Raw genomic sequence first — 26,862 nt, forward strand, 5'->3', positions numbered from 1 at the left:
TCAAGGATCTCTCTGTACTTGCTCTGTTCATCTTTCCTTTGATCCTGACTAGTCTCCGAGTACCTGCCGCTGAAAAACCTCCCCACATCATGATGCTGCCATCACCATGCTTCACTATAGGGATTTTGCCACATTTCCTCCAGACAACTCTTGGCATTCAGGCCAAATAGTTCAATCTTGGATTCATAAGTCCAGAGAATCTTGTTTCTCATGGTCTGAGAGTCCTTTAGGTGCCTTTTGGCAATAAAGTCCTGATTTGTGAAGTGCTGCAGACATGGTTGTCCTGGAAGGTTCTCCCATCTCCACAGAGAAACTCTGGAGCTTTTTCAGAGTGACCATCGAGTTCTTAGTCACCTCCCTGACTAAGTTCCTTCTCCCCCGATTGCTCAGTTTGGCCGGGCATCCAGCTCTAAGAAGAGTGTTGGTGGTTCCAAACTTCTTCCATTTAAGAATGATGGAGGCCACTGTGTTCTTGGGGACCTTCAATAATGCAGACATGTTTTGGTTCCCTTCCCCAGATCTGTGCGTCGATACAATCCTGTCTCAGAGCTCTACGGACAATTCCTTCGGCTTCATGTCTTTGATTTTGCTCTGACATGCACTGTCAACTGTGGGATCTAATCTAAACAGGTGTGTAACTTTCTAAATCATGTCCAGTCAATTGAATTTACCACAGGTGGACTACAATCAAGTTGTCGAAACATCTTAAGAATGATCAATGGAAACAGGATGGACCTGAGCACAATTTTGAGTCTCATAGCAAAGGTTCTGAAAACATATGTAAATAAAGTGTTTCTGTTTTTTCATACATTTGTCATTATGACTTATTGTGTATAGATTGATGAGGAAATCAACATGTTAATCCATTTTAGAGTAGGGCTGTAAACACATCAAAATGTGGAAAAAGTCAAGGGGTCTGAATACTTTCCAAATGTGCTGTACATACATACAGACATACATACATGAATAAATGTATTTAAGTGATAATATTGTCACGGGGGTTATTAGTTCATCAAGGTTCCGGCAAACCGTACCAATATGTCCTCCAAACACCGGTTTCGAGGGCATTATCACTTTTATGCAACGGGTCACCTACATATTCCCCTCCCTCCTGACCCAGGGTCACCTGTGTTGGGTACAGACACTGCAGGCAGGATCTTCCAGCATCTGCTTATTCTTCCCACCACCATCTGTTCACTGCAGAGAGACAGAAAGGAGAGGACATCAACTGTAATGCAAAGATTAGTCATTGAACAGTCTGACAATGTAGACGACCTACACTTCAACACAGCTTAAAGGGGAAATCTGAGAATCACACAACAACAAAGCAATCCCAGATTTCCCCTTTAATGTCCATCACCAACAATTAAATATTATGTTTTAATTTATGACAAGAGCACAAGTAGACATATAAACCCTATGATGAAACCCCTGCAGGAGGCTCTGGACTGGGAACCCCCGCAGGAGGCTCTGGACTAGGAACCCTCGCTGGAGGCTCTGGACTGGGACCCCTCGCTGGAGGCTCTGGACGCACCCAACTGCAACCCCTCTATAGATTTTTGCGTCTTTATTTAAAATGTATTTAAGGCCAGCATCCCAGTCACCTCTTCACTGTTGATGTTGAGACTGGTGTTTTGCGGGTACTATTTAATAAAGCTGCAAGTTGAGGACTTGTGAGGCGTCTGTTTCTCAAACTAGATGCTCTAATGTACTTGTCCTCAGGGCCACCCACTCCTCTTTCTATTCTGGTTAGAGCCAGTTTGCGCTGTTCTGTGAAGGGAGTAGTACACAGCGTTGTACGAGATCTTCAGTTTCTTGACAATTTCTCGCATGGAATCACCTTCGTTTCTCAGAACAACAATAGACTGATGAGTTTCAGTAAAAAGTTATTTGTTTCTGGCCATTTTGAGCCTGTAATCGAAACCACAAATGCTGATGCTCCAAATATTCATCTAGTCTAAAAAAGGCCAGTGTGTGTGTGTGTGTGTGTCTATGTCTGTGCGTGTGTGTGTGTCTATGTCTGTGCGTGTGTGTGTGTATCTGTGTGTGTGTGTGTGTGTGTATCCATGTGTGTGTGTATTCATGTGTGTGTATCCATGTGTGCGTGTGTTAGTTAGCTATATAAGGGATCTCAGCCCTATCTGAGAAATGCATCGCTCATCCTGTCACCATTTATAGAAATCAACAATATGGGAGAGTTGATAAGATGCTATGCTGCTTGTTTTTCAGCAGACACGATGCAATCATGTCAATAGATCGTCCCCAGCCAGGCCTTTTATACAGGCATTGTGAGTTCTCTCCACAAGTAAGCACGCACGCACACACACACACACACAAACACACACACACACACACACACAAACACACACACAGCAGTTTGAAGATATGCATCGTTTGTCTGAGATGATAAATGACTCTTTCAGGGTGAAATATATGCTGGCTAGCATAATAACTTGGATTTCGGATTAAATCACACATTGATGTCAATGAGAGATTTAAACAAAATAAATTACTTAGTATTCGCTGATCCAAAGTTATTCAACACAAAGGCATTGTAATGTAACTATTGCATTCAAGTGTATTGATCGTTGGTTCAGAATCAAACCAAGAACATTTAATACACACCCTTATTTAGCTTTTTTTTAGCTGTTGATCATTTTACCAAGTTAGCTCTTATCAACTTTCCTGTTGTCCCTATCCTGCCATGAAAGTAAATGTCCAGTGAAAAGCTCAATTCTGATAATACACATATGTTGTTGACTGATAGTAGACTCAAATTTGTTGCCAGTTCATAAATTAGAGAAAAAATACTTTAAAAACCCACCTCAAATGTGTATTTCAAACAAACTTTTTAAAAAAGGATGGCTATTTCCTCATGTGAGGTCATGTTGTCTCATTGGCTCAGCAGGCCAATCAGCTGTTTACTTGTAATTTTAACGACCGGTATACACTCACACCATTCTGTTGTTGGGGTAACACCAACACCATTCAACACAGAAAAGCTGCTTTTAAGCTACTTAGTTACCATTTCTTGGAAGGAAAATTATTTCACTCATATTGTAATTTATTATAGGTCACATTTCATAAACTCTGGAAACACTGGAGATTTACTTTAAGGCTTCAGACTTCATCCAGTGTGTATCTGGGTCTAGCTAACTAGTAACCTTGAAGCCAGCTGGTCTCGTACTGCCTGCATCTCTAATATAAGCAGCTATAACATAATGACCTTCACAGAATTCTGCACTTTACATTTTATACATTTTGTGAACATTTGATGAATTCCTGTTCCAAAATATGAAAAGCACTCGCACATCAGAATGTGTTTGTTGCAGGTGAGTGGGAAAAATTCAATGAAAGAAAAACCCCAACACTGCTCTTGCCATTGTCTCATTCCCTTTTACTGTTCCCCTTATTGCATTCATTTAACTGTCCACCTGTTCCCAAGTTTATGCTTAAACCTAGAATCCTTAGATGCTACATCATATTTTCGACTTATAAATTAAGGTTATATACCCATTGATTCTTGAAGAGCTTAGTTCAACTGTCATACCCCATCAGTACCCCAAATATAAGCGTATTTTACTCCCAATGTTTGAAAACAACGTAAATATAGACAAACATGATATAGCCTCAAACAAGGTTAGAACTATACAATTGATATAATGGATGACAGTCCTTTTATCCATAGCTCTGTCTAGGAATTTGAGGATGGTTAAATTCCTCCAGCCCCACCTCTGCACTTTTTAGCAAGACAGGGGCAGGGAAAGCGCTTTGTTATTGTTTCAATTAAGGATTCTCTTTTTAAACTAACTAATATAGTTGCTATTATGGCAGATGGACTACTGCAGAACTTCATTCACCAGCTTGCTTCTTGATGGGTTTAATTGTCTTTCTTATTGCTCTCACACGAGCATTTGGTTTATTCAACTTTTTCGGCTGAACTTTGATCATTGAGATAGTAAATGAATGATAGGCCAGGGTTTTATGTCTCTGTAGAAGGACAAATAGCTGCTGAATGTGTTGGAATGTGTTGGGGGACAGGAGCAGAGCACCGTGTTGATACAGGGGAGACAGATGGAACTCTGTGGATTAGACGAAGGGGTTGAGGTCAGGAGGTGAGGACAGGTCACCTGAAGGGAGTAATAAGGGTTTGGTATCTTGTTACTGTTTTCTTGTTAAACCATAAGATGTAAGGATTGGAGAGAAGGCATGTCTTAAGTAGGAGGTATATAACTGTGATGGAGAGAAATGTTTTGCTGTCTGATTACAGCTGTACAGAAACTTTGGGAATAATTTAACTTGGTTAAAGCTTCTCTAGTGTCTGTGGTTTATTTACTATGAAAAATAAGAACCTAACAAAGGTTTGCTAAATATTATGCATTTTAATAGCATTAAAAGTACATTATTACTCAAATGTTAATGCCCAGCTCATTTATGAATTGTTTCCTGCATGACTGATGTGCACTTCCTGGTGCTAGGCTATATTGAAGATTAGACTACATTTTGTTTTCCGTACCCTTTAAGCAGTCTATGGACATGGTAAGGCAGCATTCCATGCTGAGGTTTTGTTTACCTGGCCACTCTCTCCAAATGCAAGTCAATACCCCCAATATTAGCACTTCATGTCCAAATAATCTAAAATGGTAACTTCAGCATTGTTCAACTGCACATTCATCACCTACAGCACCACCCCAACATCAACATATATTAAAATGGAGTGTTTCTATGTTTTCTAGTAAAACAGAGGAAGATAAGCGTTTGCAATGACATCATCGGTGTGCAATGTGTGATTTGTAACCAATTATGAGTAGGCATTGCATACTTATGGCCTCCTAATTGTCTACAAATTGGTCGATGATGTCATTGGACCCTGCTCTATCTCTATGTTTTTTACTATAAAACACAGAAACATACCATGTTCACTTATGTTGATGTTGAGGTGGTGCTGGATGAATTTGAAGCTAGCAAATTAATTAGCTAACTAACGTTAGCCTGCCCAGCAGGAACTTCTGAAGAAGAGAAATGATTTATTTCCACAATTTAAAAAAGATAACCAAACAAAAACATATTTACTTTTTACGTAGTAGCAAAATGTCTAACTTATTTGCATTAGATTTTACTTATACTTACCTGTATGTTGACTTCTCCATTGATGTTGTTTTTACGTTTTTGCTAACTTTTCTTAGCGGATGTACAATCGTCGCAAATTGAATTATGGGGGAGTTTCAGGCCCAGGAGTGAACATAATTGTACACTCGCAAAGCCAACTAAACTACTTCCCTTGCTTGGCTAATCATTTGGACCACCCTCCAAGATGGCGACGGGGATTCCCCCAAGGGCATAAGGTGAGGGTAAGTGGACGATGGTGTGTCTTTTACGTGTTTGGTCTTGTCCATGGACCTGTACTGCTGGGGTCCTGTCCATGGTCCTGTACTGCTGGGGTCCTGTCCATGGTCCAGTTCTGTTGGGGCCATGTCCATGGTCCTGTACTGCTGGGTCCCTGTCCATGGTCCAGTTCTGCTGAGACCCTGTCCATGGTCCTGAACTACTGGGGCCCTGTCCATGGTCCTGAACTACTGGGGCCCTGCCCATGGTCCTGAACTACTGGGGCCCTGTCCATGGTCCTGAACTACTGGGGCCCTGTCCATGGTGACGAACTACTGGGGCCTTGTCCGTGGCCCTGAACTACTGGGGGCCTGTCCATGGTCCGGTACTGCAGTGATGCTACCTGTGCCCTGTCCATGGGTCTGTACTGCTGTGATGCTGCCAGTACCCTGTCCAGGGTCCTGTAATGCTGTGATGCTGTTCTGAGTTACTGCTGGTTCCCTGTCCATGCCCTCTACTGCTGTGATGCTGCCAGTGCCCTGTCCATGGGCCTGTACTGCTGTGATGCTGCCAGTGCCCTGTCCATGGGCCTGTACTGCTGTGATGCTGCCAGTGCCCTGTACATGGTCCTCTACTGCTGTGATGGTGTTCTGAGTTACTGCTGGTTCCCTGTCCATGGTCCTCTACTGCTGTGATGCTGCCAGTGCCCTGTACATGGTCATGTACTGCTGTGATGGTGTTCTGAGTTACTGCTGGTTCCCTGTCCATGGTCCTCTACTGCTGTGATGCTGCCAGTGCCCTGTACATGGTCATGTACTGCTGTGATGGTGTTCTGAGTTACTGCTGGTTCCCTGTCCATGGTCCTCTACTGCTGTGATGCTGCCAGTGCCCTGTCCATGGTCCTCTACTGCTGTGATGCTGCCAGTGCCCTGTTCATGGTCCTCTACTGCTGTGATGCTGCCAGTGCCCTGTCCATGGTCCTCTACTGCTGTGATGCTGCCAGTGCCCTGTCCATGGTCCTCTACTGCTGTGATGCTGCCAGTGCCCTGTCCATGGTCCTCTACTGCTGTGATGCTGCCAGTGCCCTGTCCATGGTCCTCTACTGCTGTGATGCTGCCAGTGCCCTGTCCATGGTCCTCTACTGCTGTGATGCTGCCAGTGCCCTGTCCATGGTCCTCTACTGCTGTGATGCTGCCAGTGCCCTGTCCATGGTCCTCTACTGCTGTGATGCTGCCAGTGCCCTGTCCATGGTCCTCTACTGCTGTGATGCTGCCAGTGCCCTGTCCATGGTCCTCTACTGCTGTGATGCTGCCAGTGCCCTGTCCATGGTCCTCTACTGCTGTGATGCTGCCAGTGCCCTGTCCATGGTCCTCTACTGCTGTGATGCTGCCAGTGCCCTGTCCATGGTCCTCTACTGCTGTGATGCTGCCAGTGCCCTGTCCATGGTCCTCTACTGCTGTGATGCTGCCAGTGCCCTGTCCATGGTCCTCTACTGCTGTGATGCTGCCAGTGCCCTGTCCATGGTCCTCTACTGCTGTGATGCTGCCAGTGCCCTGTCCATGGTCCTCTACTGCTGTGATGCTGCCAGTGCCCTGTCCATGGTCCTCTACTGCTGTGATGCTGCCAGTGCCCTGTCCATGGTCCTCTACTGCTGTGATGCTGCCAGTGCCCTGTCCATGGTCCTCTACTGCTGTGATGCTGCCAGTGCCCTGTCCATGGTCCTCTACTGCTGTGATGCTGCCAGTGCCCTGTCCATGGTCCTCTACTGCTGTGATGCTGCCAGTGCCCTGTCCATGGTCCTCTACTGCTGTGATGCTGCCAGTGCCCTGTCCATGGTCCTCTACTGCTGTGATGCTGCCAGTGCCCTGTCCATGGTCATGTTTTTATTTGTATTTTTTTATTTCACCTTTATTTAACCAGGTAGGCTAGTTGAGAACAAGTTCTCATTTGCAACTGCGACCTGGCCAAGATAAAGCATAGCAGTGCGAACAGACAACAAAGAGTTACACATGGAGTAAACAATTAACAAGTCAATAACACAGTAGAAAAAAAGGGGGAGTCTATATACATTGTGTGCAAAAGGCATGAGGAGGTAGGCGAATAATTACAATTTTGCAGATTAACACTGGAGTGATGAATGATCAGATGGTCATGTACAGGTAGAGATATTGGTGTGCAAAAGAGCAGAAAAGTAAATAAATAAAAACAGTATGGGGATGAGGTAGGTGAAAATTGGTGGGCTATTTACCAATAGACTATGTACAGCTGTAGCGATCGGTTAGCTGCTCAGATAGCTGATGTTTGAAGTTGGTGAGGGAGATAAAAGTCTCCAACTTCAGCAATTTTTGCAATTCGTTCCAGTCACAGGCAGCAGAGTACTGGAACGAAAGGCGGCCAAATTAGGTGTTGGCTTTAGGGATGATCAGTGAGATACACCTGCTGGAGCGCGTGCTACGGATGGGTGTTGCCATCGTGACCAGTGAACTGAGATAAGGCGGAGCTTTACCTAGCATGGACTTGTAGATGACCTGGAGCCAGTGGGTCTGGCGACGAATATGTAGTGAGGGCCAGCCGACTAGAGCATACAAGTCGCAGTGGTGGGTGGTATAAGGTGCTTTAGTGACAAAACGGATGGCACTGTGATAGACTGCATCCAGTTTGCTGAGTAGAGTGTTGGAAGCCATTTTGTAAATGACATTGCCGAAGTCGAGGATCAGTAGGATAGTCAGTTTTACTAGGGTAAGCTTCGCGGCGTGAGTGAAGGAGGCTTTGTTGCGGAATAGAAAGCCGACTCTTGATTTGATTTTCGATTGGAGATGTTTGATATGAGTCTGGAAGGAGAGTTTGCAGTCTAGCCAGACACCTGGGTACTTATAGATGTCCACATATTCAAGGTCGGAACCATCCAGGGTGGTGATGCTAGTCGGGCATGCGGGTGCAGTCAGCGATCGGTTGAAAAGCATGCATTTGGTTTTACGTTTAAGAGCAGTTGGAGGCCACGAAAGGAGTGTTGTATGGCATTGAAGCTCGTTTGGAGGTTAGATAGCACAGTGCCAATGACGGGCCGAAAGTATATAGAATGGTGTCGTCTGCGTAGAGGTGGATCAGGGAATCGCCCGCAGCAAGAGCAACATCATTGATATATACAGAGAAAAGAGTCTGCCCGAGAATTGAACCCTGTGGCACCCCCATAGAGACTGCCAGAGGACCGGACAGCATGCCCTCCGATTTGACACACTGAACTCTGTCTGCAAAGTAATTGGTGAACCAGGCAAGGCAGTCATCCGAAAAACCGAGGCTACTGAGTCTGCCAATAAGAATATGGTGATTGACAGAGTCGAAAGCCTTGGCAAGGTCGATGAAGACGGCTGCACAGTACTGTCTTTTATCGATGGCGGTTATGATATCGTTTAGTACCTTGAGTGTGGCTGAGGTGCACCCGTGACCGGCTCGGAAACCAGATTGCACAGCGGAGAAGGTACGGTGGGATTCGAGATGGTCAGTGACCTGTTTGTTGACTTGGCTTTCGAAGACCTTAGATAGGCAGGGCAGGATGGATATAGGTCTGTAACAGTTTGGGTCCAGGGTGTCTCCCCCTTTGAAGAGGGGGATTACTGCGGCAGCTTTCCAATCCTTGGGGATCTCAGACGATATGAAAGAGAGGTTGAACAGGCTGGTAATAGGGGTTGCGACAATGGCGACAATGTACTGCTGTGATGCTGTTCTGAGTTACTGCCAGTTAACTGTCCATGGTCCTGTATTGCTGTGATGCTGTTCTGAGTTACTGCTGGTGCCCTGGTGTGCATGTCACATCTGGCTAGTTGAATGCCGAGTCAGTGACACATTTTAATGCTAAAATCAAAATGAAAGAAAATATATCCTGCAAATTCAGCAGGCTATGTTGGGAAATGTGATTTTACAAGTGTCATCTTCTTAGCCTATTGTGTGGGTTTGCTTTTCATTGTATGAGCCCATTTTTCCCCACTCATATCAATAAAATAGTTGAAGTCATATGAAAGTTTTACTGCGATTGAAGTTTCAAATCCATTCTGTCTTTACTGATTGTGATTTGTGTTGAAATGTTTTATTAGTATTGTTGTTATTATTATTGTATTTAACCCAAAATAACATTTTATTAAAAAAATATTTAATTCGTATTCTTCCTCAAATATGTAGGGGATGATGACGCACTGTTTGGGAGAGAATCTAATTTGACTGGTCCTCAACTCACAGCTATAACACTTCATTCAAGACAATTTAAGTTAGCCCTGAGTTAGCCTGCCCCAGAGCAGGTTAGTTCTGAAGGTCTCGTTGCCATTGAAATTTACGTGGCTGAAAGGTGAGCCACATTTGTAGGATCGGTTATGCCGAGTTGAACACAAGAGTTGATCAAAGTTATCTTGCTAACTTCTCAAACCTGATTCGTAGTATTTGAGCTCTGGTGTGCTTTTCTGAGTGACTGCTGGTGCCCTGTCCTGGCCTGAAAAGTTCACTGGAGGTACTGCTGGTGCTGAAAGAACAGTACTACCATGTGCGCTGTCCATGGTCCTGATCATGATAGAGTTGTGTGTGAATAGAATGCCATGTGTGCTTTGAATACTGTACTAGAGTTGGTGGTGCTGAAGGAACCGCAACCGCTGTTGCACTGTGTTGCTGCACTGAGTTCCAGTGACCTAGACTATTGACAAATGAAGTGCACAAAATCTAACGTCTTTGTATTGAAAGATGAGTAGCTATACAATATGTATGCATACAGTAGGAGTATGTAGGCATGAATAGCACAGTTAATTATGACTTGCCTGGGGCGGCAGGTAGCCTAGTGGTTAGAGCGTTGAACTAGTAACTGAAAGGTTGCTAGATTGAATCGCTGAGCTGACAAGGTAAAAATCTGTCGTTCTGCCCCTGAACATGGCAGTTAACCCACTGTTCCTAGGCTGTCATTGTAAATAATAATTTGTTCTTAACTGACTTGCCAAGTTAAATAAAGGTTCAAATATAAATACATTTTAAATAAATTAAATAAAAAACATGTATATAACCATTTAGAATGCAAGCAACTGGAAGCATTCAGCTTCTCTGACATAGCCCAGCACTAGCTGTCATATCATTGTATGAACCTATAGAGAGGAAATCTCAAGCCCCACATTAATATAAAGTGCACTATCTCTGTTTAGCCTACTCACTGCACTCTCGTTATAGTGAGAAAAATATTATATTATTGTGAAAATACCTTTTCCTTCCATTTTGACACACTTTTTCTACAGATATGTATTCTCTCACGCACAAGCAAGGCACCATTCTAGCCTGAGTGCAAGCCCTATGCTCACTTTTTCCATTATTGTGACACCCCTTCTGAGGCAGAACTCTATTCATAAGAAGTATGGCCACAGCCCAAATCACACCCTTTCCCCGTGGGCCTGGAAATAGTGTACTACATTTGGAACCAGACTAGATGAACTGCAAATACTTAAAAGGTATGTCCCATGACAAATGATATGTGAGAAAGAACTAGAGGGGGTTCCATAAAGAAAAACATTTTCTTGACTTTTTACTGTTTAGATCCTGGAGCACATGGTTTGGTTTGCCCTGTAGAATAACGGAAATACTTTGATCATGAATGTTCCCGCTGGCTGTGTCTGCAGCCTAACATTACCCATGACCATGTCATTATAGCACACACAGACAGGCATACACACCCGCAAACACACATACACACATGCAGCAATATCACAATGTTCCAGTAGTCTTGAATTGGGAAAAGTAACACTGTGAAGAGAGGACCCTAAATACCCCTCTCGGGCAATTCTAACACGTTCGGTTCCTCGCTTCCTGCTGAATCGGAAGATCGATTGGACCTCGATGCCTTCAGACATCAATGTAAAATAGTCCTGGTTCCGCGGTGGGTCAAATGTTTCGGCGAGGACCATTATTTTAATTTTAGTTATGCCATGAAATACAGGATTCACTCATTTGTTACGGCATTATATTTGTACATGTTCTGAATTAGGGATGGAATGACAGGATTAAATGTGTAGTTGGAGTAGTTTGCCAAACTACAACGAACAGAGAAATGGAAATCTTAGGTTGTTTCATGTTTTATATTTTTAATTAGCCGAGACCATATCAGACATATTTTTTTATTTTTTTATTTCACCTTTATTTAACCAGGTAGGCTAGTTGAGAACAAGTTCTCATGTGCAACTGCGACCTGGCCAAGATAAAGCATAGCAGTTCGACACATACAACAACACAGAGTTAAACATGGATATTCAAGTATCATCACTCCCAAAGTAGGTTAATATATTATGATACACAATATCCATACAGTGTAGTATTGATGTAGGTTATGAAGCAAGATCTGAACATTTTAGGCTGCAGAATACGCTTGCTTGGTAGGCTGTGGGACTTGCTAAACGACAGTGTCCACTATAATCGTCTGTGTTATATTAACCCGAAGGAATCAATTATGTCGTTTAGCGTAAACTACTTCAACTAACAGAATGTGTTCATGGTAAGACAAATCCCATTATCAAGAGAACTCCGTGCCAGCCTCAAACGTCGCCACATCCCGTCGCTGCACACGAGATACGAAGAAGTTGTTGAATTGCATCACTTCTCTCTCTCCTCTCTCTCCTTCGTTTGCCACCCTTGTTGCCGACATAAAACAAATGTTCCCTGCTCCGTAACCATATTTTTTTCCACCTCTGTGCGTTTCACTAATTCATCAACATGCAATTCGTGGATGTTTTATAACGAAATGTGACATCACCTAGGTCTGTCGAGGCGACAGCTGCTGTCGGTTGGTGAATGTGGACGGATATATATTAAATTCGTCCGGCAGCAGCGGCGCGCGTTGCTTTCCAAGGCGCTGCAGCATTCCGCCCCTCCCCTCCCCAGTAGACGGCAGCCAGGCAGCTACACAGAGAGAGACACGTGATCCGCTCGCTGTCTCTGCCTTCTGACGGTCTGTGGCAGAGCGCTGCAGGGAGGAAGATTGCAACGTTTGGACAGTGTCTCCCTCACCATAATCACAGGATTCTACCGCTCCTCTGTTTTATCTTACTTTGTTTCGTTATCTGAGAATCGAATAGGGGGAAGAGCCAAGGTACAGGACCATGCGTTTACTTATTTTCCATCGTTATGAAGGTGTTGCTGAGTTTTAGAACATAGGGGAGAAGAGAGTGAAGCCAACTCTTTTCTCGGTCTCTGATGATCAGTGATGCAGTAATTCAGAGTTTGCTAAAATAGTGTGAGGTTGAGAGTTTTTAGTGTGGATGATCTATTGGGGTAGTTTGAGTCGAAGAATACTGCATGGTGATGCTATTTGGTGGGTAGCCGAATTCATATTCAATGTGCTGTACATAACAAGAGATAACAAGAAAAATATGATTTAGATGATGATTTGAGTCGGTCCTAGACATGCATGATCGAGTTCTAAATGCAGGTTAACGATACCCAGTTTGATGTATGATTTAATGTCTCTCTGATAGGTTGAGCTGCTAGACGGGCAACGGAACAGCTGTTGAAAACTTAGCCAAAATGCACTTCAGTCGTTTTGAACTGTGTCATCAATAGATTGTATTTAATTGTTAGAAAGATTGTGGGGATGTTGGCAAGTGCTTAATACAAACAGGTTTACATGCTCATTTTGTTTGCTGTAGAAGGTGCGAATTTATAGAAAAGTATCTAATGTGTTTAAGATAGACAGTGGAATGGGACCGGTTGGAATCTCAAGTTGATCTTCATGGCATTCTAGAATTCTATATGGTAAATTTGGCATGATATGTTTTGAATCTCTGTAACTAATTTTCAGTCCTCTGTCAATTATGGTTTGTCTAGCAAACGGGGTAGCTTATTTGGATGGTTTTCTTTTAGGTTTGAATGAAATGCCACTTTCTGTCTGGCCCGTCTAGACCTGGGTTCAAATACATGCGTATTTAAGCATTTGCATCTTAAATAGGCCTACTTATATTCTGTGTATTTGAGTATTTAAAAAGAATGTGTCCGAATTCAATTACTTAGATTTTAAGTATTCGATCGGTTATCAAATAATTTCTCATGATACTCGGCTATTTGTAACTATTTTCAGTTAGCCTGCTTGTTCCAATTACATTTCAAATACCCATATTAATAAACAGACGTATGTTCAAATACATGGAGTATTTAAATATTTCTATTTGAAAATACACTTGTCTGTATATTTGGGCATATTCAAATACATGCCAATACTTACCAATACATTTCCAAAATCATAATCATTTCAATATTCAATTATGCGCTTATCATAGTTCTGTTGGAAGCTGAGTTAAAAGGTAGATGCAATAATGAGGAAACCGACAAAACAAGATTCTAGCATTTAATTGATATGCATGATTTCTGAAATTGCAGAAATACTTTTCTACACAACCTTTATAATTCCGATACACTTATGGAATGACAGAGTTCATGGAAAGTACTCTGTCTAATTCTGATGTAAAACTGTGAGAGCTGGTTACTACCAGCGGATTGTGGATCATGCTGCTTTTGATGACCTGTGAAGACCTATTAGGGTTGATAAAGGGAAAGATGACTAAACAAAATGAACTGTCCATTCTTATGTTTCTTTTCTTTTTTACAGATCATCTTCTCATTATGTTATAAGCCGAAGCTTTGTGGATCAGAGACTGGCCTTGGGGGGAGGGGGGAGGGGGGACAATTGGCTTGTTTCGCGCCCAACGCTTATCAATCAGCCAATTACAACCATTCTGTTTTGGAGGGGTCTTTTCAGCGCCCGTTTTGGAGGATGCAGGGTGAGAAGCCAATAGCAAAGATTCCGGATTCCGGCTACATCTTCTTGGGGTGAATAGGAGGGTTATCTATGCCATTTCAGCAGCAGTAGAACCGGTTGGTGCGCTCTAGCTGCCTCTCACCGACCGAAAGTAGCCTTTATACATGTTCCAAAACTAAGAGAAATAGAATAACAAATGGTTATTTGATTTCTGAATCACCATCAACTGTTTTGGAAGAAAATCTGGATCATAAAAGAAAGGAAATCGTCTGACCGAATAAAAAAAAATAAGACTGAGGAGTTCGGATTTAGGGGCGACAGAGAAGTGGACAAATACACAACGATTATATATATATTTTCCGGCTGGCTATTATAGTTTGCTGGTAGGATATGACAACGACATAATTGGTTAAGGTTTACAATGTGTCATTTCATATGCACAATTGTTAATGGTCAGTCCGTGTATTACATCACTCAGCCCTAATTTATAGCTTGATAAATTAAAATCCCGCCTGAAATCTGATTTAGCGGTATTGTAGCCTATCGAGGCCTAAATAACAATTTGGCCACATCATGGTTATTGCAATGCGGCATGGAGCCCATCTAATATGGGTATGCCTTCTCGTCTGCTGTATGGTAGACATAGGGGCCTCTATGGAGTTTACAGGTGCAGAGGGCCAGTGGGCCAGGTTTCCAATGTGGAATGCATGTTGCGAGAGTGAAATGAGCTTCAACATGAAAACCAAGAGTTCCCACGGGCTGTTAGTGTACTTCGATGACGAGGGATTCTGTGACTTTTTAGAACTCCTAATACACAACGGTAAACTCAGTCTTCGATTCTCCATCTTCTGCGCTGAGCCTGCAATGGTTCTAACCAACACCACGGTGAACGACAGCCAGTGGCACACGGTGACAATAAAGAGAAACTTTAAAAACACGACGCTAATGGTGGACAAAGAAGTGAAATCGGTCGAAGTGAAGTCGAAAAGAAAGGATATGACTGTCTTCAGCTACCTGTTCCTTGGGGGGATACCGCCGGAATTACGCTCTGTGGCTTTACGGTTAACGCTGGCTGCTGTCAAGGACCAGGTGCCTTTTACCGGATGGATAACGAACGTAAAGGTCAACAAGACAGATTCGGCTCTCCTAAATAGCGCGGGGGTCATTAACGACCTCTGCAGTGCGGCGGCCAACATGTGTTTAAACGGAGGGGTCTGTAATGTCATTAACCACCAACCCACGTGCGACTGCTCGCAGACTGGATACCAGGGCAAGGACTGCAGCGACGGTAAGATATCTGGATTCCCTTTTGGACCGTTGCCTGGTTTAGGCCTACTAACAATACTCGTCAGTTCCCCTTTATCTAAACAACAACACAACATGATCTTTGATAGTTTTCCAACATTTAGAGAGGTTGGCTAATAATAATCTTACAGTTTACAGCAAATGCACGTCATCCCTTCCTCTATACTAGGCCGACAGACCTATACGCCTGTAGGCCCTAACTAATAATTCAATAATTCCCAGTGCAAAATACATTCATCATTATACAACACTTTTTTAACATATGTCGTCATAGTTGTTTCTAAGGTTGTTAATGAGTGGTTGTGCTCCTGCAAGGGCTCATTAGCCCAACATGCAGGTGTTCCTCATTCTCTAAGGTGTCTTGCCTCTACCTGCAAAAGGTCACCAGGGGAATGGTTGACCTATGAAGTTGTTTCATCTCCAATGACTTTAGCGCCTTCTGAATGTTTCAAGTCATAAATAGTAATACGCATTTAGAAGAAGACGAAGGACATGATATGCACATATATGAATAATATATGCAGTACCTATATGCAGTACGTTGTGCATTGCATAACATAATGTAGCCAAGACTCCAGACCTTGTTAAGTATGCTACCTGTACTAGATCTACTGTTTGTTGTTAAGTGATTACAATAACATTATCTAAGCATTATAAATTAAGTAGTTTTATGAAATACACAAGAAACCTTTTCATGGTGACATTTTGCTTGATTTTAAGGTTAGAATTTCAGAGAAGAAAGTCGAGTTCATACATTGTTCAGTTGCTTTTGTGGCTGAATCTTGGCCTATAGATGTTGGTGCAATGCTGGACCAGATTGTCCTGTGATTTGAAGGCAGAGGTTTTACTGTTTGGAACACCTCTATTTTCTGTTATTGTCATTTCCTTGTTGCACTTTGTTGGCTTTGTTGATAAAGTATAAAGACCATATTAGCTTTAAATTACATCCCAAATGGCACCCTATTCCCTACATAGTGCACTACTTATGACCACGGCCCCATAGGGATACACACTTAGGGCTTTATTTTAACAACTCTAACACAATGGTAAATGTTAGCGCTGGCGGCAGCGTTATAGGTTCAGGGGTGTGTCAGCTATTTTCACAACCAAAAGTATGGGCGCAGTAGCTGACAGTGGAGCAAAAAGGCTGGGTTTTGATGAATAAACAAGTTGTGGGTGTGTCAAGGCTTGGCTCCTATATGGCCAATCAGAACATGCGCCATTGCTAAATAATATGTGATCGCTTCAAGTTGTGTATTTACGGTCATCTATTGTGTTGTCATCAACTCCAATTCAAATGTCAGTCCATCATAGCCTAGTTTGTTAAATAGCCTGCCTCATATGTCCTAATATGTTGAACATGTTTACAGTCAACATCACTCTAATTGCATCTCTTTAATATGCAAACACATTGTTAAACATAGGCTATAGCATTTACATTGATATAGGGGCTAGGCCTAATGTAAAGTGTAGTCTGGATATGGACATGACAAACCTAGTCAATGAGCAAGATTAAATTGGATAGGCTATTGGTAAGGCCTAAAAACATTGTATAATTCTAATCCATTTCTAATTAAAATGAAACAACTTTTTTAAATAGGTCATGTTTAAATACAGTTCCAGGTACCATAATTGCACCCCATGGACGTATAATACAGACAAGGCAACAGACTATGGAGGGTTTTACACACATTCAAACTTTTCACAGGAGCTTAGATAAAGGTGTATGGTACAGAGAAAGGGGTAATGTCCACTCACCATTATACTGCTTACACATGTAATGTTTTATAAACATCGTGGAACCATCTTACAGATCATAGTTGCACTTCTCCAGAAATAACAGCCCAAATTGCATTTGAGCCATATATGTTTTCATGGATGGTGAATCTTTCTAACAAGTTAGATTTTTAATCAAAGTAAACAGAAAACAATCAATCTGTTTTTTAAACCTACACCAATAGTTCTAAATAGGATCGGGTCAGAAGCATGATGTCATAAATCATACCTCTAATTCTGTGAGCCTAAGGCGCTGTGTGCATGCGTAGGCCTAAGGGCTCTATGGCAGGAGGCATGGATATTTGTCCTATTCACTGAAGATAGTACAGTGCCTTGCGAAAGTATTCGGCCCCCTTGAACTTTGCGACCTTTTGCCACATTTCAGGCTTCAAACATAAAGATATAAAACTGTATTTTTTTGTGAAGAATCAACAACAAGTGGGACACAAATATGAAGTGGAACGACATTTATTGGATATTTCAAACTTTTTAACAAATCAAAAACTGAAAGATTGGGCGTGCTAAATTATTCAGCCCCATTAAGTTAATACTTTGTAGCGCCACCTTTTGCTGCGATTACAGCTGTAAGTCGCTTGGGGTATGTCTCTATCAGTTTTGCACATCGAGAGACTGAAATTTTTTCCCATTCCTCCTTGCAAAACAGCTCGAGCTCAGTGAGGTTGGATGGAGAGCATTTGTGAACAGCAGTTTTCAGTTCTTTCCACAGATTCTCGATTGGATTCAGGTCTGGACTTTGACTTGGCCAACACCTGGATATGTTTATTTTTGAACCATTCCATTGTAGATTTTACTTTATGTTTTGGATCATTGTCTTGTTGGAAGACAAATCTCCGTCCCAGTCTCAGGTCTTTTGCAGACTCCATCAGGTTTTCTTCCAGAATGGTCCTGTATTTGGCTCCATCCATCTTCCCATCAATTTTAACCATCTTCCCTGTCCCTGCTGAAGAAAAGCAGGCCCAAACCATGATGCTGCCACCACCATGTTTGACAGTGGGGATGGTGTGTTCAGGGTGATGGCGTGTGTTGCTTTTACGCCAAACATAACGTTTTGCATTGTTGCCAAAAAGTTCAATTTTGGTTTCATCTGACCAGAGCACCTTCTTCCACATGTTTGGTGTGTCTCCCAGGTGGCTTGTGGCAAACTTTAAACTACACTTTTTATGGATATCTTTAAGAAATGGCTTTGTTCTTGCCACTCTTCCATAAAGGCCAGATTTGTGCAATATACGACTGATTGTTGTCCTATGGACAGAGTCTCCCACCTCAGCTGTAGATCTCTGCAGTTCATCCAGAGTGATCATGGGCCTCTTGGCTGCATCTCTGATCAGTCTTCTCCTTGTATGAGCTGAAAATTTAGAGGGACGGCCAGGTCTTGGTAGATTTGCAGTGGTCTGATACTCCTTCCATTTCAATATTATCGCTTGCACAGTGCTCCTTGGGATGTTTAAATCTTTTTGTATCCAAATCCGGCTTTAAACTTCTTCACAACAGTATCTCGGACCTGCCTGGTGTGTTCCTTGTTCTTCATGATGCTCTCTGCGCTTTTAACGGACCTCTGAGACTATCACAGTGCAGGTGCATTTATACAGAGACTTGATTACACACAGGTGGATTGTATTTATCATCATTAGTCATTTAGGTCAACATTGGATCATTCAGAGATCCTCACTGAACTTCTGGAGAGAGTTTGCTGCACTGAAAGTAAAGGGGCTGAATAATTTTGCATGTTTTTGATTTGTTAAAACACTTTGAAATATCCAATAAATGTCGTTCCACTTCATGATTGTGTCCCACTTGTTGTTGATTCTTCACAAAAAAATACAGTTTTATATCTTTGTTTGAAGCCTGAAATGTGGCAAAAGGTCGCAAAGTTCAAGGGGGCCAAATACTTTCGCAAGGCACTGTATGTACAGTAGTAGGTATATTAGGATAAGCTATGTGGAGAATACAGTAGAGACATGCACAGTAAGTAAACAACAGTATATGAATACAATATGAGGTGACCAGCTTTCAATATGGGGCAATAGTCCCATATAGGTGACAGATGATGAATGATATGTTCTATTTCCATGGTTTCATACCTCTCATGGCCCATCATGACATTTGGATGGCTGGTGGCCCAATGACTATGACAACAATTACTCCATAGAGAAGCCATGAGGATATGTACATTCAGTTCTATATTTTCGCATGGTTTAACCTCTCTGGGAAAGTTTGCGATGCTAGCGTCCCACCTTGCCAACAGCCATTGAAATTGCAGGGAGCCAAATACAAAACAACAGAAATCTCATAATTAAAATTCCTCAACCATGCAAGTATTTTACACAATTTTAAAGATACACTTCTCGTTAACTTCTTGGTGACAGGGGGGCAGTATTGAGTAGCTTGGATGAATAAGTTTCCCAGAGTAAACTGCCTGCTACTCTGTCCCAGATGCTAATATATGCATATTATTAGTAGTATTGGATAGACAACACTCTGGAGTTTCTAAAACGGTTTGAATGATGTCTGTGAGTATAACAGAACTCATATGGCAAGCGAAAACCTGAGACAAATCCAACCATGAAGTGGGAAATCTGAGGTTTGTAGTTTCATTTAAGTGATTGCCTATCCAATATGCTGTGTCTATGGGGCCAGATTGCACTTCCCAAGGCTTCCAGCAGATGTCAACAGTCTTTAGATTGTTGATTGAGGCTTCTATTGTGGAAGGAGGTCGAATAAGAGCTGTTTCAACAAGTGCACTAGGCTGAGGCCAATCAGTTGTTTACTGCGCGGTCACGCGGGTGCGCCGTGCCTTCCTTTTTCCTCTGTAATGAATACGCTCATTTGGGGAATTTCTTTCCTTAATGCGTTTGAGTCAATCAGTTGTGTTGAGAAAAGGTAGGGGTGGTATACAGAAGATAGCGCTATCTGGTAAAAGACCAAGTCCATATTATGTCAAGAAGAGCTCAAATAAGCAAAGAGAAGACATGAAGGTCAGTCAATCCGGATAAATTCCAAGAACTTTGATAGTTTCTTCAAGTGCGGAAACACCATTAAGGCCTATGATGAAACTGGCTCTCATGAGGACAGCCAATGGAGGAGAAAACCCAGAGTAACCTCTGCTGCAGAGGTACGTTCAATAGAGTTAGCTGCACCTTAGATTGCAGCCCAAATAAATGCTTCAGAGAGTTCAAGTAACAGACACATCTCAACATCAACTGTTCAAAGGAGACTGCGTGAATCAGGCCTTCATGGTTGAATTGCTACAAAGAGACCACTACTAAAGGACACCAATAAGAAGAAGAGACTTGCTTGGGACAAGAAACACGAGCAATGGATATTAGACCGATGGAAATCTGTCCTTTTGTCTGATGAGTCCAAATTTGAGATTTTTGTTTCCAACCGCCGTGTCTTTGTGAGACGTAGAGTAGGTGAAGAGATGATCTCTGCATGTGTGCTTCCCACAGTGAAGCATGGAAGAGGAGGTGTGATGGTGTGGGGGTGCTTTGCTGGTGACACTGTCTGAAATGTATGTAGTATTTAAGGCTCATTTAACCAGCATGGCTACCACAGCATTCTGCAGCAATACACCATCCCATATGGTTTGCATTGAGTGGGACTATCATTTGTTTTTCAACAAGACAATGACCAAAACACACCTTCAGGTGTAAATGCTATTTGACCATGGAGAGTGATGTAGTGCTGCATCAAATGACCTGGCCTCCACAACCACCCGACCTCAACCCAATTGACATGGTTTGGGATGAGTTGTACCAGCAGAGTGAAGGAAAAGCAGCCAACAAGTGCTCAGAATATGTGGGAACTCCTTCAAACTGTTGGAAAAGCATTCCTCATGAAGCTGGTTGAGAGAATGCCAAGATGTCTTCACTATTATTCTACAATGTAGAAAATAGTAAAAATAAAGAAAAACCCTTGAATGAGTAGGTGTGTCCAAACTTTTGACTGGTACTGTAAATTTACATTTGAGTAATTTAGCAAACACTCTTATCCAGAGCAAATTACAACCTACCTCTTAAGATAGCTATATGAGACAACCACATGTCAAAGTCAAAGTAAGTATGTTTTTTCCTCATTAAAGAAGTTATCAGCAAAGTCAGTAGATTGTTTTATGAGGGAATAGGACAGGTATCCTATTGGTGATGGTGGTGGTGTTGATGATGGTGGTGGGGATTGTAGTGGTGTTGATGGTAGTGGTGTTGATGGTAGTGGTGTTGGTGGTGGTGACGATGGTGGTGGTTGTGATGGTGGTAATGATGGTGGTGGTGGTGTAGATGCTGGTGGTGATGGTGGTGTTGATGGTGGTGGGGATTGTAGTGGTGGTAATTGTGGTGATGATGGTGGTGGTGGTGATGGTGGTGATGGTATGTGATACATTCTATACTGTAGGCAGATACTTCATTGTATTGAAATCGCCAGGATAGCACAAGCCAATACTACTCTGACTGGGTGAAAAAAAGACACAGATTTCGTGACTATTTGAAATCATGCACAAACCATTGACATTTCATATGAGAAATACTGATAATCTGCCATGTCATATTAACATAATACAATCTGTTTTAAGGTGGCCTCCAACATGTTGCGCCACAATTAAGTATTTTCTCTGAAATGATTCATTCTGATAGAATGCTGTGGTTTGGGATTTATTTTTTGAGCAGCATGGCGGCGAATGTGGTAACCCAATTCTGTCCAACCTAGGTGTGGTGACGTACTTCCCTACAGTGAAGAGAGGAGTTGGAGACAGCAGTAGTGAGGAGAGAAGGCAATGAGAGGGAAGAGAGGAGAGGAGAAGCATAAGGATAGGAGAAAGAAAAAAGGGAGGAGAGGAGAGAGGGAACAGTAAAAATAAGTTGGAAGGGGAGGGGGGAGTGACATCTCAAAGAAGCTGTCTGGAACTATATTTAGTCCATGTGACTTTGACAGAAAAGTAGTTGGCTTTCAACAAATTGTCAAAATGAATAACGCTATAAAAATACTGTAATTAACAAAGGTGTATGTGGTAAACAAGATCCAAACACCTATCAAGATAATTATGGTGGCAGGAAATGTACAGTACCAGTCAAAAGTTTAGAGATAACTTTTCATTCAAGGCTTTTTCTTTATTTTGACTATTTTCTACATCACAGAATAATAGTGAAGACATCAAAACTATGGAATAATACATATGGAATCATGTAGGAACCAAAAAATGGTTAAACAAATCAAAATATATTTAAAATGTTATATTCTTCAAAGTAGCCACCCCTTGCCTTTATGACAGCTTTGCACACTTGGTACTCTCTAAACCAGCTTCACCTGGAATGCTTTTCCAACAGTCTTGAAGGAGTTCCATGCTTTTCCTTCACTCTGCGGTCCAAATCATAACAAACCATTTGGGTTGAGGTCAATTGGGTTGAGGTTGGATGATTGTGGAGGCCAGGTCATCTGATGCAGCATTCCATCACTCTCCTTCTTTGTCAAATAGCACTTACACAGCCTGGAGGTGTGTTAGGTCATTGTCCATTGGAAAACAAATTATAGTCCCACTAAGCACAAACCATATGAGATGGAATATCGCTGCAGAATGCTGTGGTACAGTGGGTTGCTAAAGTATTCACCCCCTTTGGCATTTTTCCTATTTTGTTGCCTTACAACCTGGAATTAAAATAGATTTTTGGGGGGTTTGTATCATTTGATTTACACAACATGCCTACCACTTTGAAGATGCAAAATATTTTTTTCTTGTGAAACAAACAAGAAATAAGACAAAAAAACGGAAAACCTGAGCCTGCGTAACTATTCACCCCCAGAAAGTCAATACCTTGTAGAGCCACATTTTGCAGCAATTACAGCTGCAAGTATCTTGGGGAATGTCTCTATTATCTTGGCATATCTTGCCACTGGGAGTTTTGCCCATTCTTCAAGGCAAAACTGCTCCAGCTCCTTCAAGTTGGATGGGTTCTGCTTGTGTATAGCAATCTTTATGTCATACCACAGATTCTCAATTGGATTGAGGTCTGGGCTTTGACTAGGTCATTCCAAGACATGTAAATGTTTCCCCTTAAACCACTCAAGTGTTGCTTTAGCAGTATTCTCAGGGTCATTGTCCTGCTGGAAGGTGAACCGCCATCCCAGTCTCAATTCTCTGGAAGACTGAAACAGGTTTCCCTCAAGAATTTCCCTGTATTTAGCGACATCCATGCTTCACTGTGTGGTTCTTGGGGCGATGAGAGGTATTGGGTTTACGCCAGACATAGCGTTTTCCTTCATGGCCAAAAAACTAAATTTTAGTCTCATCTGACCAGAGTATCATCTTCCATACATTTTGGGAGTTTCCCACATGCCTTTTTGCGAACACCAAACATGTTTGCTTATTTTTTTCTGGCCACTCTTCCATAAAGCCCTGCTCTGTGGAGTGTACAGCTTAAAGTGGTCCTATGGACAGATACTCCAATCTCCGCTGAGGAGCTTTGCAGCTTATTCAGGGCTATCTTTGGTCTCTTTGTTGCCTCTATGATTAATGACCTCCTTGCCTGGTCCGTGAGTTTTGGTCGGCAGCCCTCTCCTGGCAGGTTTGTTGTGGTGCCATGTTCTTTCCATTTTTTAATTATGGATTTAATGGTGCTCCGTGGTGTGTTCAAAGTTTCTGCTATTTTTTTTTAACCCAATCCTGATCTGTACTTCTCCACAACTTTGTCCCTGACCAGTTTGGAGAGCTCCTTGGTCTTCATAGTGCCGCTTGCTTTGTAGTGTTGCAGACTCTGTGGCCTTTCGGAACAGGTGTATATAGACTGAGACCATGTGACAGATCATGTGACACTTCGATTGCACACAGGTGGACTTTATTTAACTAATTATGTGACTTCTGAAGGTAATTGGTTGTACCAGATCTTATTTAGGGGATTCATAGCAAAGGGGGTGAATACATACAGTATGTACACACCAATTTTCTTTTATTAATTTTTATTAATTTTTTTTAAACAACTTTTATTTTATTTTTCACTTCGCAAATTTGGACTATTTTGTGTATGTCCATTACATGAAATCCAAATAAAGATCGAGATCATCTGTTCACCTACCCTACGTCTCATAAAGACTTAGCGGTTGGAAACAAAAATCTCAAATTTGGACTCATCAGACCAAAGACTCTGGGTCTTCCTTTCCCGTGGCTGTCCTCATGACAGCCAGTTTCATCATAGAGCTTGATAGTTTTTGCGACAGCACATGAGGGAACTTTCAAAGTTCTTGACATTTTCTGCATTGACTGACCTTCATGTCTTACAGTAATGATGGTGTGTCCTTTCTCTTTTCTTATTTGAGCTGTTCTTGGCATAATATGGACTTGGTCTTTTACCAAATGGCACTATTTTCTGTATACCACCACTACCTTGTCACAACACAACTAATTGGCTCAAATGCATTAAGGAAAGAAATTCCACAAATTAACTTTTAACAAGGCACACCTGCTAATTAAAATGTATTCCAGGTGACTACCTCATGAAGCTGGCTGAGAGAATGCCAATATTGTGCAAAGTTGTAATCAAGGAAAATGGTGGCTACTTTGAACAATCTCAAACATAAAACATTGTTTTTTTTGTTTAACACTTTTTTGGTGACAAAATGATTCCATATCTGTTATTTCATAGTTTTGATGTCTTCGCTATTACTGTACAATGTAGAAAATAGTAAAAAAAAAAATGAATATCAGTAGGTGTGTCCAAACTTTTGACTGTTACTGTATATGCTAACATGACATTTAGAGCTATATGTGCGAAAATGCTCGGTGAGTAACTGTAATTGACTCTTATTCTCCATACATCACACTGCCATATATTTAAATACATTTTATTTAAACAGACCTCTTTTTCAAGGGAAACCTCCTGATATGCATGTATTATTGTAGTCTATTGCATTATAAGGAAATAGAGATACTGTGTACATACATACCCTTGCTTTCCCGCAATCTGTATCATGTAATGTAACAGAGACAATGTCAGCCTAATGGTACATCATGGTATTTGGTGATGTACAGCAGCGTAGCTCAGGTTATTATTACACTTCTTGTTGGTTTAGAGATGCCTTTTGGAAAATGAGGTGGGAAATGTTTAGTGATTTAGTGATACATTAGAATTTTATTGCAAATGTGTTGTTGACTGAATTTTGACACCTTGCCTTTTGAAATGGCACTGTTAGCTAAACAGTGATTTTACTTTTAGCTTAACAAAAATTAAACTGTTAGCTATAGACATATGATATTGTTAGCTAAACAGAAATTATACTAGCTAAACAGAAATTATACTAGCTAAACAGAGATGATATTGTTAGCTACAGAGAGATGATACTGTTAGCTATAGAGATATGATACTGTTAGCTAAACAGAGATGATACTATTAGATATAGAGATGTTACTATTAGCTAAACAGAGATGATACTATTAGCTATAGAGATATTATATGTTAGATAAACAGAGATGATACTGTTAGTTAAACAGATATGATACTGTTAGTTATAGGGAGATGATATTGTTAGCTAAACAGAGATTATATTGTTAGCTAAATAGATATGATACTTTGAGCTAAACAGAGATGATACTGTTAGCTATAGAGATATGATACTGTTAGCTCAGCAGAGATGATACTATTAGCTATAGAGAGATGATACTGTTTGCTAAATAGAGATGATACTATTAGCTATAGAGATATTATACGTTAGATAAACATAGATTATATTGTTAGCTAAACAGAGATGATACTTTCAGCTAAACAGAAAGGATAATGTTAGCTATAGGGAGATGATAATGTTAGCTATAAAGATTAGAGGTTGAGCAATTAATTGTCATGTCCGAATAATTAGGGCCGATTTCAAGTTTTCATAACAATCGGTAATAAAAATCTGCCTTTTTGGACGCCGATCATGGCCGATTACAATGCAATTCACGAGGAGACTGCATGTTGGGCTGACCACCTGTTACACAAGTGCAGCTTCAAAAGTTCCTTGTGTCTGCAAGGAGCCAAGGTAAGTTGCTAGCTAGCATTAAACTTATCTTATAAAAAAACAATCAGTCTTCACATAATCACTAGTTAACTACACTTGGTTGATGATATTACTAGGTTAACTAGCTTGATCTGCGAACTGTGTGAAGACCATTTCTTGCTAACAACGACCGTAATTAATTTGCAAGAATTTACATAAGTATGACATAACATTGAAGGTTGTGCAATGTAAAAGCAATATTTATACTTAGGGTTGCCACCCATTCGATAAAATATGGAACGGTTCCGTATTTCACTGAAAGAATAAACATTTTGTTTTCGAAATGATAGTGTCCGGATTTGACCATATTAATGTCCAAAGGCTCGTGTTTCTGTGTGTTTATTATATTGTAATTATTTACAGTATATGATTTGATATTTGATAGAGCAGTCTGACTGAGCGGTGGTAGGCAGCAGCAGCCTCGTAACCATTCATTCAAATAGCACTTTACTGCGTTTGCCAGCAGCTCTTAGCAATGCTTGAAGCACAGCGCTCTTTATGACTTCAAGCCTATCAACTCCTGATATTAGGCTGGCAATGCTAAAGTGCCTATATAAACATCCAATAAGGTATATAAAATACAAATGGTATAGAGTCCCATAATAACTACAACCTAAAACATCTTAAAACTTCTTATGGCTGAGATCCAGCTA

The 26,862-nt window shown here is 41.5% G+C and overlaps 1 protein-coding gene across 8 annotated transcripts in view; it reads left to right on the forward strand.

The window, feature by feature from the left end:
* Positions 1–12,274: 12,274 nt before the first annotated feature.
* The window catches only part of LOC109888042 (neurexin-1a), a 790,431-nt gene continuing 775,843 nt past the window's right edge, over positions 12,275–26,862 (forward strand). For all 8 annotated transcript variants that reach the window (XM_031835175.1, XM_031835176.1, XM_031835180.1 and 5 more), the window contains exons 1-2: positions 12,275–12,430; positions 13,943–15,380. In XM_031835175.1, the coding sequence (XP_031691035.1) occupies positions 14,666–15,380 (715 nt within the window). In that variant the 5' untranslated portion in view covers positions 12,275–12,430; positions 13,943–14,665. The remainder of the gene's footprint in view (positions 12,431–13,942; positions 15,381–26,862) is intronic.

Source organism: Oncorhynchus kisutch, linkage group LG11 (assembly GCF_002021735.2).
Source record: "Oncorhynchus kisutch isolate 150728-3 linkage group LG11, Okis_V2, whole genome shotgun sequence".
NCBI lineage: Eukaryota > Metazoa > Chordata > Actinopteri > Salmoniformes > Salmonidae > Oncorhynchus > Oncorhynchus kisutch.